Source organism: Felis catus, chromosome E1 (assembly GCF_018350175.1).
Source record: "Felis catus isolate Fca126 chromosome E1, F.catus_Fca126_mat1.0, whole genome shotgun sequence".
In the NCBI taxonomy this organism is placed as follows: domain Eukaryota; kingdom Metazoa; phylum Chordata; class Mammalia; order Carnivora; family Felidae; genus Felis; species Felis catus.
Window position 1 is genome coordinate 2631454 of NC_058381.1, and position 13947 is coordinate 2645400.

Sequence of the window (13947 nt, forward strand, 5' to 3'; positions counted from 1 at the left end):
ATCCACAGGAAGGTGGCCAAGATCTTTGTCACCATGCACTGGTCCGTGGGCGGTACTCCCAGAAGATGTTGCTGGAGCTGCGGAGATACAACTATGTCACACCCACCAACTACCTGGAGCTCGTGTCGGGATATAAGAAGTATGGAGAAGGGTGGGGGAGGGCGGGGAGGGCCAGGGAGCTTGGTAGCTTTTGAGGGCGATGGGCCGAATGATGTAATGGGAAAGATCCAGGAGCCAGCCCCCCCCCCCCCGCCCCGGGGCTGGCTCCACGACCCAGGTGCTGACCCTGGAAGGCAGGGATGTGGGGTGGGGGTCTCCTCCTGTGCAGGGAGTTAACAAAAGAGAGACAGGGTTCCCTGGGTGCAGGGCCATTTCCAGAGCCCTCTGGCCTCGGCTCTTCCCTACACCCTCTCTGTCCTTATTTCTGGAACGATGTGTCTTTTTCCAACCTCAGTACAATGGGGACGTCGCCGTATATACCAATGATATGTGTGTCAGCCCTGAATGTTTTCTAGACTTTCTACCCCCCTCAAGAATTATATATTCATTTATTAAGTCATATTGAGTATCTTTTTATGTACCCAACGCAATAATAGTTTGCCTTGAAAGATGTAAAAGAAATATAAAAAAAAGGCTCCCCTTATTTATTAGATTCAGTGTTTTGATCAAGGTGAAGGACAAGCCATTTGTGAAAAGAACGGTCATCCTCATTCATTCATTCATTCGTTCGTTCATTCCTTCCACACATATTTTTGAGCATCTGCCACGTGACACTCACTGTTCTAGGCACTTGCAGCGGTTGGCAAAGTCAAGTCCTGGCCTTCCCTTGGTGCCCAGGCTTCCAGCCTGTTTACTGTTTGCCCAGACATTATGCTAAGCCTTTGATGCACATTTCCTCACTCGGTCCAGAAAATAATCCTGCACAGATGCTATTTTTTTTTTTTTTTTTGGTCTGTATAACGTTCAAAACTTTTTGAGTAAGCTGTTAACATTTAAAATGGGAGGCTTAGGGGCGCCTGGGTGGCGCAGTCGGTTAAGCGTCCGACTTCAGCCAGGTCACGATCTCGCGGTCCGCGAGTTCGAGCCCCGTGTCGGGCTCTGGGCTGATGGCTCAGAGCCTGGAGCCTGTTTCCGATTCTGTGTCTCCCTCTCTCTCTGCCCCTCCCCCGTTCATGCTCTGTGTCTTTCTGTCCCAAAAATAAATCAACGTTGAAAAAAAAAATTTAAAATGGGAGGCTTAGAAAAATCCGGATTTCCAGGTTTTCTTTAAAAATGAGACATTTCAGGGCACCTGGGTGGTTCTGTTTGTTGAGGGTGCGACTCTTGATTTCGGCTCAAGTCACGATCTCATGGTTCAAGAGATCGAGCCCTGAGTCGGGCTCTGTGCTGACAGCATGGAGCCTGCTTGGATTTTGTCTCTCTCTCTCTCTCTCTCTCTCTCTCTCTCTCTCTCTTTCTCTCTTTCTCTCTCTCTCCCCACGTCCCCTGCTGGTACACGCGTGCTGTCTCTCTCTCTCAAAATAAAAAAGAAAATCACGCACTGTGGCAATACAGAGCCCACATTCCTTCCCACGTGGGGAAACCAGGGTGGAGATGGGTGAGAGGTGGTCACCCCCTTGGGACAGGCTTGTGTCGTCTGGTTCACCGCAGCCCCCTGCTTGCTGCGCACGGGGTTGGGGGGGGGGCAGTGGGAGAGCCTCAAGTAGGGACACGGCGATGACAACAGTGTCTAACAAGCTGCTTTGACAGTGGTGCGTGGAATAAATCAGAGGGATGAGGGTCTGGAAGCAGGCAAGCCAGCTGGGAAGCTGTTAGCAGGGATTCAGGCAGGAAATGCTAAAAACCTGACTGTGGTGGCGGTGGTAACAGGCGGGAGGGGGGGGGCCCAGCCTCCCCAGGCACCTTACCCTAGTCTGCGCCCCAGGTTGCTGGGAGAGAAGCGGCAGGAGCTGCTGGGCCAGGCCAACAAGCTGCGGACGGGATTGTTTAAGATCGACGAGACCAGGGAGAAGGTGGAGGTGATGTCCCTGGAGCTGGAGGAGGCCAAGAAGAAGGTGGCTGAGTTCCAGAAGCAGTGTGAGGAGTACCTGGTCATCATTGTGCAGCAGAAGCGGGAAGCAGATGAGCAGCAGAAGGTGGGGGGGGGCGGCGTCCCTGTGCCCTGGTTCTGCCCCCCACGCACCCCACCACTAGTGACCAAGGGGCAGGGGCTGCCCCGGGCACCGTCAGCGACCGTGTCAGGGACGCGGTGCCCCTCGCATCTTCTTTAAGCTCATCTCTGATCACTATCGCTCCCCTGACACTGGCCCCCTACTCTCGCCCAGGGCGAAGACAAAACCCTGCCCCCTGTGTCTCCCTAGGCCGTGACAGCCAATAGTGAGAAGATCGCAATCGAGGAAGTCAAGTGCCAGGCACTGGCCGACAATGCCCAGAAGGATCTAGAAGAGGCGTTGCCAGCCCTGGAAGAAGCCATGCGGGTACGAAGGCCCAGGGAAGGGAATGGGACACAGCCTTCTGTGTCCTTGAAGTCTCTGGGGACGTGGGAGGAAGAGGGCGTCTCGGTGGGGTCCCGTCTCCCCCCCCCCCCCCCCCCCCCCCCCCCCCCCCGTCAAGCGCCTGTCCCGCCCCCTGAGTTGCACGGCCCTGCTCCCTGAGCGAGTCCCTTTGCCCAGGCTCTGGAGTCTCTGAACAAGAAGGACATAGGAGAGATCAAGTCTTACGGACGGCCCCCCGCCCAAGTGGAGATGGTCATGCAGGCAGTCATGATTCTTCGAGGCAACGAGCCCACCTGGGCGGAGGCCAAGAGGCAGCTAGGTGAGCTAGAGACCCAAGGCGCACTCAGCGCCAGTTCGCCCCGTGCCTCTTAATCGTCCGCCGTGCGCCAGGAGCTCGGAGAGGCGGAGACGAACGAGGCATCGAGGCATCGTACCGACGCTCCAGGGCAGGGGGAGCCTCGTACGAAAGAGGAGACGTAAAGATCAGTCAAGATTCTTTGGCTGTAAGGAACGGAAAACAGCTCCCCTTCATTTAAGCAAAAAAAAATAATAAAAAATAATAATAATAAAATAAAATTGAAGACATGGGACCGTATCCCAGAACCCAAAGAAAGGCAGGAATACCTCTGGGGCCCTCAAAAGCATGAGAGTCAGAAAATGCAAAACAAGGGTCTTTGTGTTTCGTTCTCGTGGTTTTCGCGGCTTTGCGCTCCCTTGGCGGAATAAAGTCTGCGGGCCCTAGTTCAGCGACCCCTGCCCTGACGAGAATGTGCAAAGAGTGGGGAAGTAATGATGTGTGTGTGTGTTGGGGCAGGGACTTTGGCCCAGGGCGTCCGAGGTAGGTGGCTGGTGGGAGATGGGGCTGGGAAGACTGTAGGGCGTCCTGGGGGCTTGGAGGTTCTGGGGAGGGAGGTGAGGGCCGCGGGAGGAAGTGGGGATGCGGTCAGTGTTCTGGGCTGGGGAGCCAAGCCCTGGGATGGGGGTGGGGGTGGGGGTGGGGGTGGGGGTGGGGGCAGGAACCACGCCCAAGCAGTGGAGGCGAGGCCTGGAGAAGGAGGGTCAGGCCCTCTGGCTGAGGCCCCCGGTTTCCATCCCACAGGGGAGCAGAACTTCATCAAGTCACTGATCCACTTTGATAAAGACAATATCTCAGACAAGGTTCTGAAGAAGATTGGGGCCTACTGCGCCCAGCCCGACTTCCAGCCTGACATCATCGGCCGGGTCTCGCTGGCGGCCAAGTCCCTGTGCATGTGGGTGCGGGCCATGGAGGTGAGCGGGCCGCGGGCGGGAAGCGGGGCAGGAGCCCCGGGCTGGGGTGGGGGGGAAGCCCCGGGCGGAGGAGGGGGCAGCGGCCGCTGCAGCCGGACTGTCTCCCAACAGCTGTACGGGCGGCTGTACCGCGTGGTGGAGCCCAAGCGGGTCAGGATGAACGTGGCCTTGGCCCAGCTTCAGGAGAAGCAAGCCGCGCTGGCTGAGGCCCAGGAGAAGCTGCGGGAGGTGAGCCGAGCCTCGCGCCCGTCTTTTCCGTGCGGTCCCTCTCCCCAGTTCCCGGGATGCTCTGTTGCCATTGATTTCTCCCCTCCTCCCCTCTGCCTTCCAGTCCCGTCCGCCTCCTGCTCTGGGCCCTTCCAGACAGGCTGCCTCTGGCTTAGAAGCTGAGCCCCCCCCCGCCCCCCCCCGTGGAGGGTTACGAAGGCACGGCTGGAGCCCTTCCCTTCCCAACTCAACTCGGAGCTGGCGGGCTCTCTTGTGGGCTTTGGGGCCGGGCCCGGAGATGGGTTAAGTGACAAAATCCGGGTGGCAAATCGGTGTCTGCCAGGGCAGGGGGACAGGGCAAGAATGTGACGCGGGGGGGCCGCAGGCCGGGAAGACTGTGCTTGGCTGGGGGTGGGGCCGCGCTGGAGGGAGAGGGAGTTCCTCACTGGGAGCGGGCTGAACACCCGCAAGGTGACTTCCTCCAAGACATGGGGACAGGTGGAGCGCCCGGGGGGCTCAGTCGGTTGAGCATCTGATTCTTGAGCTCGGCTCAGCTGTCTGTCAGCGGGCCCTGAGTTCAAGCCCCACGTCGAGCTCCACGCTGGGCGTAAACCCTACTTAAGAAGGACGTGCGGGGGGCGCCTGGGTGGCGCAGTCGGTTGAGCGTCCGACTTCAGCCAGGTCACGATCTCGCGGTCCGTGAGTTCGAGCCCCGCGTCGGGCTCTGGGCTGATGGCTCAGAGCCTGGAGCCTGTTTCCGATTCTGTGTCTCCCTCTCTCTCTGCCCCTCCCCCGTTCATGCTCTGTCTCTCTCTGTCCCAAAAATAAATAAACGTTGAAAAAAAAAATTTAAAGAAGGACGTGCGGGTGAACGGCTCCCGCAGGCAGGGTGCAGAGTGCTATTATCAGGAGTCCGAGAGTCTCCTCGCGTATCCGGTACGCTTTCCATCCCTGCTTTGATAGGATTTCATATCCATGCGGGGCGAAATTCAGAAGGTAGAAAGAGCAGCCGGCGGGACGCCTCCCTCTCGCCCCCTCTGCCCTTCCTTGGAAACAACCTCACAACTTCTCGTGTGTCCGCCCAGGGGCGTCCACGCTCAGACAAGGAAGTGATTTTCATTTCTGTACCTGAGCCCGTTCCATTCTGGTACCTCGTGAGCTTGTGCTGCCCTTGGACCCTGCGCGGGGTTCCGGCGGGCGGTGCGCCCTGGCTTGCGTGGCCATTCCGCTTTCTGACGGGCGGATGCATCGTCTCCAAGCTCCAGATCTGATGCGACCTTTGGCCGTATGGAGGCCTTTGAGTTTTCATACAGCCAAAGCCGGTCACACCGTTTCCGGACGTTTCACCCGCCACCACGTATGGACAGCACGCAGGTCTAATGTCCTCAGATCAGATGAGGACCCTGAGGTTTAGCGAGGTGAAGGGACTTTCGAGGTGCCGGCGGAGCTGGGCTGGAGCCCACGCTGCCTGACCCCAAGCCCCGCTCGCCCCCCGTCTTTACTGCCGAGTGCAGCGGCCCTCGGGGCCTCTTCTGACCCCTTCTGTGCAGAAGCAGCCAGGCCGGCCGAGGGGGCTTCTGTCCTCACGCCCTCCTTCCCTGCCCCGTCCCTGCTGCCGCCGTTAACCCCCCCCCCCCCCCCCCCCCCCCCCCCGCCCAGCCTCTCTCGGGCCGGTCACCCTTTCGCTGTCTCTTTCGAGAGTGAACAATCCAGGGCTGGCGATTGGTTTGGGAAGGTTTCTCACCCCTGGATGGTTCCTATCCTGGGACAAATAATTACGTGTGACAAGTGGGGCCGTGGGGTCGGCTGCCGACAGCATCATTCACCGGAGAGTGGTTGTAGAGCACCCCACGTTAGGTCTCTTGAGAGCCCCTAGCCGGTAAGAGGAAGCAGACGGGGACCCCAGCTTTGCCCTCTGCCTCTGAAAAGGCTGTGGAGCGTCAGAGGGAAACGTACCTTTCGACAGGGCAGGCCTGCCTCCCCGCCCATTTGCAGGTGGCCCCGAGCCGATGCAGGGCTCCCCCACAGACCGGCCGGAACACATCTCTGGCAGAGCCTGAGCGTTTTGAAAGCATTTTGAAAACTTCCAAGTCGGAGCCAGCCGGGGGTGGGAGAGCCTGTACTCAGTGCCAGGGCCCAGCGGTTTGGAAAGAGGCCCCGAGCTCAACTACATCGCTTATCAACTCAAATCTGGAGTAAATAGTTACTCGCTTGCTGGGGACCCTGAAAATATATTTTCCCGATTCTGACAGGCAGCAAGGGTTACAAACCACTGGCTTAGAAATTGTCTCAGGCACCTGGGTGGCTCAGTCGGTGAAGCATCTGACTCTTGACTTCAGCTCAGGCCACGATCTCCTCGTTCGTGAGATTGAGCCACGCGTCGGGCTCTGTGCTGACAACGCAGAGCCTGCTTGGGATTCTATTCTCTCTCTGCCTCTCTCTCTGTCCTTCCCTTGTACATGCCTGCTCTCTCTCTCTCTCTCTCTCCCCATCTCCCCCTCCCCCTCCCCCACTCGTGCTCTCTTTCTGTCTCTAAATAAATAAACTTAAAAAAAAAAAAAGGAATTGCCCCAGAAGGCCCTGAAATGGGCCAAAACAGAAGCCTAATCTACTGAACATTCACCTTCTTTCTCTCTCGCGTCCCAGTCCTGGTCGTCACATCATCCCGTATAGCGTATCGCAGGCCGTGTGCCGAGACCGTGGGATGGCAGCCAAATGCTACAGAGTAATGACACACACAGATTCCACACGTTTGACTACGACCCTGAGGGAGGGTGTTAAATTTCAAAGGTTAAGTCCCTGAGTAAACTAAAGTCCAAGTAAATTAAAATCTGAAAGCAATCATCCTGCTTTTTCAGAGTTAAAAATCAAGAAGCCAACATTCTCAAGTCAAAGTCCCCAAACCATCCAGTCTCTTATTCTGCTCGGTCTCAGCTGTGCCCTCAGTATCTGGGGAGAATCTGTTTCCTTAAGCTGCGGCCAGGACGGGCCGTCTGTCCCTGGAAACGGATGTCATTCCTGTGGGACCTCAGAGCCTGCAGCGGCTCCAAATCCTGTCTCTTGTGAGCATCATTTGCAATTCTAAAAAGATTCAAGGGGCGCCTGCGTGGCTTAGTAGGTTAAGCATCCGACTCGATTTCAGCTCAGGTCATGATCTCAGGGTTTGTGAGTTCGAGCCCCGCGTCGGGCTCTGTGTGCTGACAGTGCAGAGCCTGCTGGGGATTCTCTCTTTCCCTCTCTCTCTCTCTGACCCTCCCCTGCTTGCACGCTTGTGCTCTTTCTCAAATAAACTTAAAAAAGAAAAAAAAAAGGGCCCAGGAGTTAACATACAGGATTTACAGACAAAATTACGCTCCCAGGAACCAACAATTCTTGTTGCTCCAGAGACCACGGTAAACACTCAGTGGTGTTTGCGGGAATGAGGACACGTGGAGAAAAGCTTGGTTTTTAGCTTCACCAGAATGGCGGTTATCTGGAAATCATGACCCGTGAGCTTACGTCAAACTGGGAGACACCCTCCCACGATAGATTAATATGAGATACGATCCAACCAAAAAGCATTTACCGTGCCGGGGGCAGGTTGGAAGCCCACACGTGTGTATGTATTTCTTGGAGAGGGGCAGTTATTGTGGCTAAAATACACGTTTAAGTTTTACCACTGTAAACCCACCGTCGCCCATCGTGAAGTGTGGGATTAGGGAGCATTAAGATGTCCCCCATGTTGTGCAGCCACATGGAAACGCCAAACAGAAATCCCGGCTGTGTCCTTTCAAGTATCTGACCCTCCCCCCCCCCCCCCCGCCGTGAACACCGCGTCCCCCGCTCTGTGTCGTGACCAGGCGCGGTCACCCCACACCGCGGTGGCTCGTGGTGCTGGCTGTCTTTGTGGAATTGCCGAGGCCCTACAAGAACCGCCTCACGGGCAAGGTTTTCCACCGTGCTTTTCCTAACTGGAAAGTCACCTCCAGCACATTCCTGAACCGAAGCTGCCGTTGCTGCTGCTGAAGCTTGTGCCCCGGGGGACCTGGCCAGGCACAAGTCCTCTGCCGTCCGTGTCTCAAGACGCAGCTTTTCCCTCCGGAACCCCCAAGTTGTTCCGGCATGCTCCCCTAAGGCACAGATAATACTTGCACGCCACCTGCCCTAACTGTGTCACCGGGAATCTCAGAACGGGACCCCTCCCTCGTCCCAAGGCTGTGGATGAGCCACGATTGCCTCCTTAGCCCTGAATTTAAAAAAACAAAAACAAAAAAAACTGAAAAAATGAGACAGCTGCTCTAGTGCCACGCAGGCTTGGCCAAAGGCATTGAAAGCTGGAACCCATAGTACACGCAGAATGTACAGTCTTGCCGTTGAAAACCAGCAAATGTCGTCGTCCAGCCGTCAGTGCCCGGAAACGCCCCGACTTCAAGCTGGTCGGCGTGTTGGCCGCTTCTGTGCCGAGGCCACGGCGGACCTCATCCCGCGGCCACCCTCCGGCCCAAGCCCAGTGTCCACGAGGCTGCTCTGTTTCAAGCAGTCCTGCCTCTGCAGAGACGGCCACTGACCTGTGGACGAAGCCACGGTCATCTGTCAAGGTCAGAATATCACAGCGTCGGCTTAAAACCTTTCACCCAGGCGACAGCCAGACCACCGCAAAAACTCAGTGTGCCCAGTGGGAGCCTGTGCAAACCCTCCGAGTCAAAGCACGCGTCCATACCCCAAAGTCTGCCCTTGAGACCCCCAAGGCCCGCCCAAAGTTTCTCAGTGCGTTTCCCGGTCTGCAAATGCACTCTGAAGGGACCTGCGAACTAGCAGCCTTCTGGGCCTGGGGGTTCTAAACACACTGAGACGTGAAACCAAAGGGGTTTGGCCAAAACATCACCTTCGGAGACCAGGTGGGAGGATGCGGCTGACATTGTGGGCAGGTGGGCCCACGAGGAGTGACCCTGTCGTCAGACGGACGGACTCAGTCTTGGGCATCGCTGGGGGGCAGAGTGGAAACGGCCTGAGCTCGGTGGAGCATTCCAGCTTATTCTTTGCTGATTTCACCAGTCAGATGAGCCACGCACCTCCCTCCGGAGAAGGAGTATGTAAAGGCGTGGTGAAAGTCTTCCCACACACCAGGGAATGGCCAAGATAAAAAAAAAAAAAAAATCATAACAAAACATGGCTCCAGAAGACACAATACACCCGGGGATGATTCATCCTACCGAGAAGCACTTACAAAGCAGATCTAATGGAAAAATTGGTGTCACCAGAGGGTAAATAAGGAAGAGATGACACCCGGAGAGCAGAAAGAGGACGGTAAGAGAAAAATCGCAGAGAACCGGGAAGAATTCTGGGAAAACGAAAAATGATCAAAGGATGGGCTGTTTGGGAGACGGTAGAGTCAAGGAATATACACAGCCACGCCAACAAGAAACCCAAACAACATACAAGAGAGATTGGAGACACGACGCAACCGATCAGAATTTCTGCAAGACAGAAGCACAGAATCCGGGGTGATAGGAAGCTATTTCGCAACCGGCTCAGTGTGCGCAGCGGCCCGTCGGCCGGCCCCCAGGCGCGCACGGCACCAGCCCGGTCGTGGTCACGTGGTCACAGAGGTGCGTGCTGTTGCACTGTTTGTGGCCTTTAGCTGTTACCGTTGACCTAGAGACGGAGCACAGAAGCCTGTGACTTCTGAGCGGGAACGTTGTTGTCAGCCTTGACAACATAAAAATGAAAGTACAGGGGCGCCTGGGTGGCTCAGTCGGTTAAGCGTCTGACCTCAGCTCAGGTCCCGATCTCACAAGTTGGTGATTTCGAGCCCCGCATGGGGCTCTGTGCCGACGGCTCGGAGCCTGGAGCCTGTTTCGGCTTCTGTGTCTCCCTCTCTCTCTGCCCCTCCCCCACTCGTGCTCTGTCTCTCTCTGTCTCTGTCTCTCTCTCCCTCAAAAATAAATGTTAAAAAAATTCTTTTAAACCTTAAAAGTACAGCTAAAAAAAAAAGTGGGAGCTGGGTGTCGGTGGGGGTGGGGTAAAGATTGGGCGATGCTTTAGGAGGAGATAAAGCAGGGTTTTAAGATGGTGTTCGGCGATATGAAGGTAAGGAGTTGAAGCATTCTCATGGGCAGGAACAGGGAGGAAGAAGTGTAGTCTGGAGGGGAGAGGGTCACCCCTGCGTCCATTGTAGCCTAGAGGCCATAGAAATAGTTTCAAACGGACGAACCAGGAAACGGCAGTATGGAATATACCCGAGCGTGTGCAAAACGCCTCTTGCGGAATATTCAAGAAGCAGGTCGCGTTGGCTACCTCGAGGAGGGAGCAGGGTGGATGGGGGGGGGGCGGGGCAGAGAGACTTTTCATGCCCATAATTATCCCTTTTGAATTTTTAAGTCACTTATTCACAAAGCAAACAAAATAAAAAAGAGGCAGCCGTGTACAAGGACGTTCATTCCAGCACTGTTAATAATAGAACATGCTGGAAAGACACACATGTCTATCAGAAGGAGACTTGTTATATAAATTACGGTTCAGTCATTCACAAGATTATTTTGCAGCTGTTAAAGAGAATGAGGCGGCTTGACAAGAACCGATTTGGAGACAAGAAAAAAAAATAAAGTACAGTAGTATGTTAGCATTTATCTTTATGAAAAAAATTCATCCAAAGAGATACTTCCCGAGCGCCGGGCACTCTTCTAAGTGCAGGGATTTGGTGGCGAGCAAGGGCCTGCCTTCACCATGCATGTCTTTATTACCGGTGGACCCTACGCACGGACTGTGTCTGGAAAGCTATAGGAGAAACGGGCTGGGGCAGGGGTTGGGGCAGGGGCACAGGCTGGGGCAGGGGCTGCGGCAGGAGTGGGAGGAAGCCAGATCCTTCACCGTGTGTGTTTTTTTTTCCTTCTGATGTGGATTCACTCTTTACAAAAAGACATAAAAGAGGAAAATTACGCTTTAAAAAAAGACAAAGTGGCGGTGAGGTGTGATGACGGTGTTACGATCGTGGGGGAGATGTCCTTGTCTTGTTCTAGATCTGCACCGGGATGTCTTGAGGCTTGACGCTTCATGAGTCTGTAACTTCCTCTAAGACACGTTGGCAAAGAACAGTAGATGAAATAAGACTGGCGGAATGTTAACAACTGTTGAATATATGTGGCGGGCGTAGAGGTATTCATTATGTGATTCTTTGTCCTAGGTTTGCAACTTTCCATAATTTTTGAGTTAAAAAGATAAAAACCGCAACCAGATTAATGTATGTATAAATATGCATGTATGTATTTTAAAAATAGTAGCCTAAGCATAATATTCAGAGATAGGGAGGCAGCTGCCAGAAGAAATAAAAAGAGAAATAGTTCAAGATAATTTGCTACTGAAGAACGGGACCAGGAGTGGAAGAGGTTTTGTTACAACTCCTTTTTATCGTATTATTTAGGTCTTTAACCTTATGCATACATTTCTTGTATAAAAAATAGAAACAGTGAAGACAACACCACATGCAAAATAAGTAATGAAATCCAGAACGATCGTGGGCTGGCTGCTTCCCCACAGACACAGCTCCGCGGGAAGCCCAATTATAATCAGTGTTGCTGACGAGCCTGGACTGCGCGGGCGGGGGGGGGGGGGAGGCAGTCACGTGAACCTGGCGACAGGTGGCACGCAGGGAAGACCGCCGGACAGCATGGCCTCCAGCGGGTTTAAGCCCACCTGTGCCAGTGCAAGGGCGCCCCTCTCTTTCTAGACCCCCAGCCGGTGTTTCGTCCCTGAGTGGCCCGGCTGACTCACCCCTTCGGAGTGACCCCTTCTTTCCCTGGATGTTAATACCTTCTAACATCACTACCCGGGCTTGACCTGGAAGGCGTGCCGTCACCTGAAGGTGACATTTGGGACCTCCACTTTGCCTTTTTTTTTTTTTAACGTTTATTTATTGTTAAGAAAGAGAGCGTGAGCAGGGGAGGGGCAGAGAGCAAGGGAGACACAGAATCCGAAGCAGGTTCCAGGCTCTGAGCCATCAGCCCAGAGCCCGACGTGGGGCTCGAACCCCTGAACCGTGAGATCATGACCTGAGCTGAACCCGGATGCTTAACCGACTGAGCCACGCAGCTGCCCTGGGTGCTTTTGCTTTAAAGACAGTTTCTTGGGGAGTTAATCTGTTGCGTTTCCAGGGTCTTTTGGAGGTCAACCTCAGTGGTTGGGCCCATGTCCGGCGCCCCGTGCCCTCCTTCCCACAGCCCAGATGAGGCCCGGTCAGGGGCACCAGGCCGGCACGTGAACTCTGCACAGTTGGATCCCCATCCCTGTGTGGGTCCCTGCACCTGGGCCTTTGCCCCGAATGGAGTCCCTCTTCCTCTCTCCAACAGTCTCTAGATTTTTCTTTCTCTCTCGAGGTCCTGCCTTCGGGCCGTGCCACACTGGCGTGGGGGTGGCAGTCGTTTCTGTGCCCTCTGATCCTCTCTTGCCAGTGGGACTCATGTGGCTTATTATGCTCCAAGGGGGCTGTCTTCCTACCCGGCCTTGAGTTTCACGACAAGAAGTTTCCTGGCCCAAGAAAAGAGTGGCGGAGGGGAAGGGAAAGAAGACGTCACGTCACCACACATATTTTGTCTTGTTTTCTGTCTGCGACAGCCCTACGGGGTGGGGGTTAGCATCGTCACACGGCACACCGGGCCACGGAGGCCCCAAGGCCTGGAAACGGCAGATGGGCCACCGGAACCCCCGGGCAGCGCGGCCCCAAGAGTGGCGTTTGAGCCGTTCGCTCTGGTCCCTCCCAGGTGGCCGAGAAGCTAGAGATGCTGAAGAAGCAGTACGACGAGAAGCTGGCCCAGAAGGAGGAGCTCCGCAGGAAGTCCGAGGACATGGAAATGAAGCTGGAGCGAGCCGGCTTGCTGGTGTCAGGGCTGGCCAGCGAGAAGGCGCGCTGGGAGGAGACGGTCAAGGTGAGCTCTGGGGCCCCCCCCCCCCCCCCGCCTGGCTCTCCTCCCTGCCCGCCAGGTCCCAGAGCGCCACCCCCTGTCGGCTGAGGGGCACTCGGGGGACATGGGGACCCCCGGGTGCAGGGACATCCAGGGACGGGGGACGGGAGTTCTCCCCCCTCCTATATGGTGCGAGCAGCGGAAAGCGAGTCTGTGCCATTGGGAGGCGGCTCCCGTGTTTGCACAGGCCTGGGGAGCGAGCGCCAGGGCCTTTGCTGTAGCCCACGGACTTGACGACTTTACAGAAACGGTCCCCCCCCCCCCCCACCGCATCCTGTCTCCGCCTTTATGGAGCCCCTGGCTTCAGGAAAGGGTTAGGCCTTATCACCAGAATGTAAACAGGATCACTGTGAAAGACGGCGACTCCGAAGGGATTAGAACCAGGTTGGACTCCTCAGGGCCGAAGGTTTAGGACAAAGCGCCTCTTTGATGGAGCCAGTATCCGGGGGGGAGAGAGCCAGCGCTCCCCAGTGCCCGGGGCCCTCCTTACACCCCCTGCCCGCCCCCCGCCCCCCACCCAGGGCCTGGAGGAGGATCTGGGCTACCTGGTGGGTGACTGTCTCCTGGCCGCCGCCTTCCTGTCCTACATGGGCCCCTTCCTGACCAACTACCGGGATGAGATCGTCACCCAGATATGGATCAGGAAGGTGAGGCAGGGCCCAGGTCCTCGTGAGCTCTTGGGCTCCGAGACCAGGGCTGCGGGGAGGACGGGGAGACACCCGGCAGGGGCCGGGGATGGGGGGGGGCAGGGGCCCCGGGGCGGGGAGCGGGGCTCGGGGCTCGGGCCTCCAGGCTGACGTCCAGGGCTCTTCCCCGCCCAGATCTGGGAGCTGGAGGTGCCGTGCTCACCGCGCTTCACCTTCGATAACTTCCTGTCCAATCCTACCAAAGTTCGAGACTGGAACATCCAAGGGTTGCCCTCGGATGCCTTTTCCACAGAGAATGGCATCATCGTCACCCGAGGCAACAGGTAAGGAGGCTGTCGGGAACGGGGGCGGGGCAAGGGCGGAGCCTGTCTTCTGACTGACCGCCCTCCTTCA

The 13947-nt window shown here is 56.1% G+C and overlaps 1 protein-coding gene and 1 long non-coding RNA gene across 2 annotated transcripts in view; one reads left to right on the forward strand and one right to left on the reverse strand.

The window, feature by feature from the left end:
• The window catches only part of DNAH2 (dynein axonemal heavy chain 2), a 92650-nt gene that overhangs the window by 64580 nt on the left and 14123 nt on the right, over positions 1 to 13947 (forward strand). The window contains 10 exon segments of the mRNA XM_045045382.1: positions 1 to 49; positions 52 to 139; positions 1925 to 2135; positions 2361 to 2477; positions 2673 to 2814; positions 3595 to 3764; positions 3876 to 3992; positions 12707 to 12871; positions 13429 to 13554; positions 13729 to 13877. Coding sequence (XP_044901317.1) covers positions 1 to 49; positions 52 to 139; positions 1925 to 2135; positions 2361 to 2477; positions 2673 to 2814; positions 3595 to 3764; positions 3876 to 3992; positions 12707 to 12871; positions 13429 to 13554; positions 13729 to 13877 — 1334 coding nt within the window.
• On the reverse strand, positions 12522 to 13733 carry LOC123382133. Its single transcript, XR_006590070.1, has 2 exons — positions 13236 to 13733; positions 12522 to 12852 (listed from the first exon to the last, which is right to left on the reverse strand). It is a non-coding gene; the product is annotated as an uncharacterized LOC123382133 (long non-coding RNA).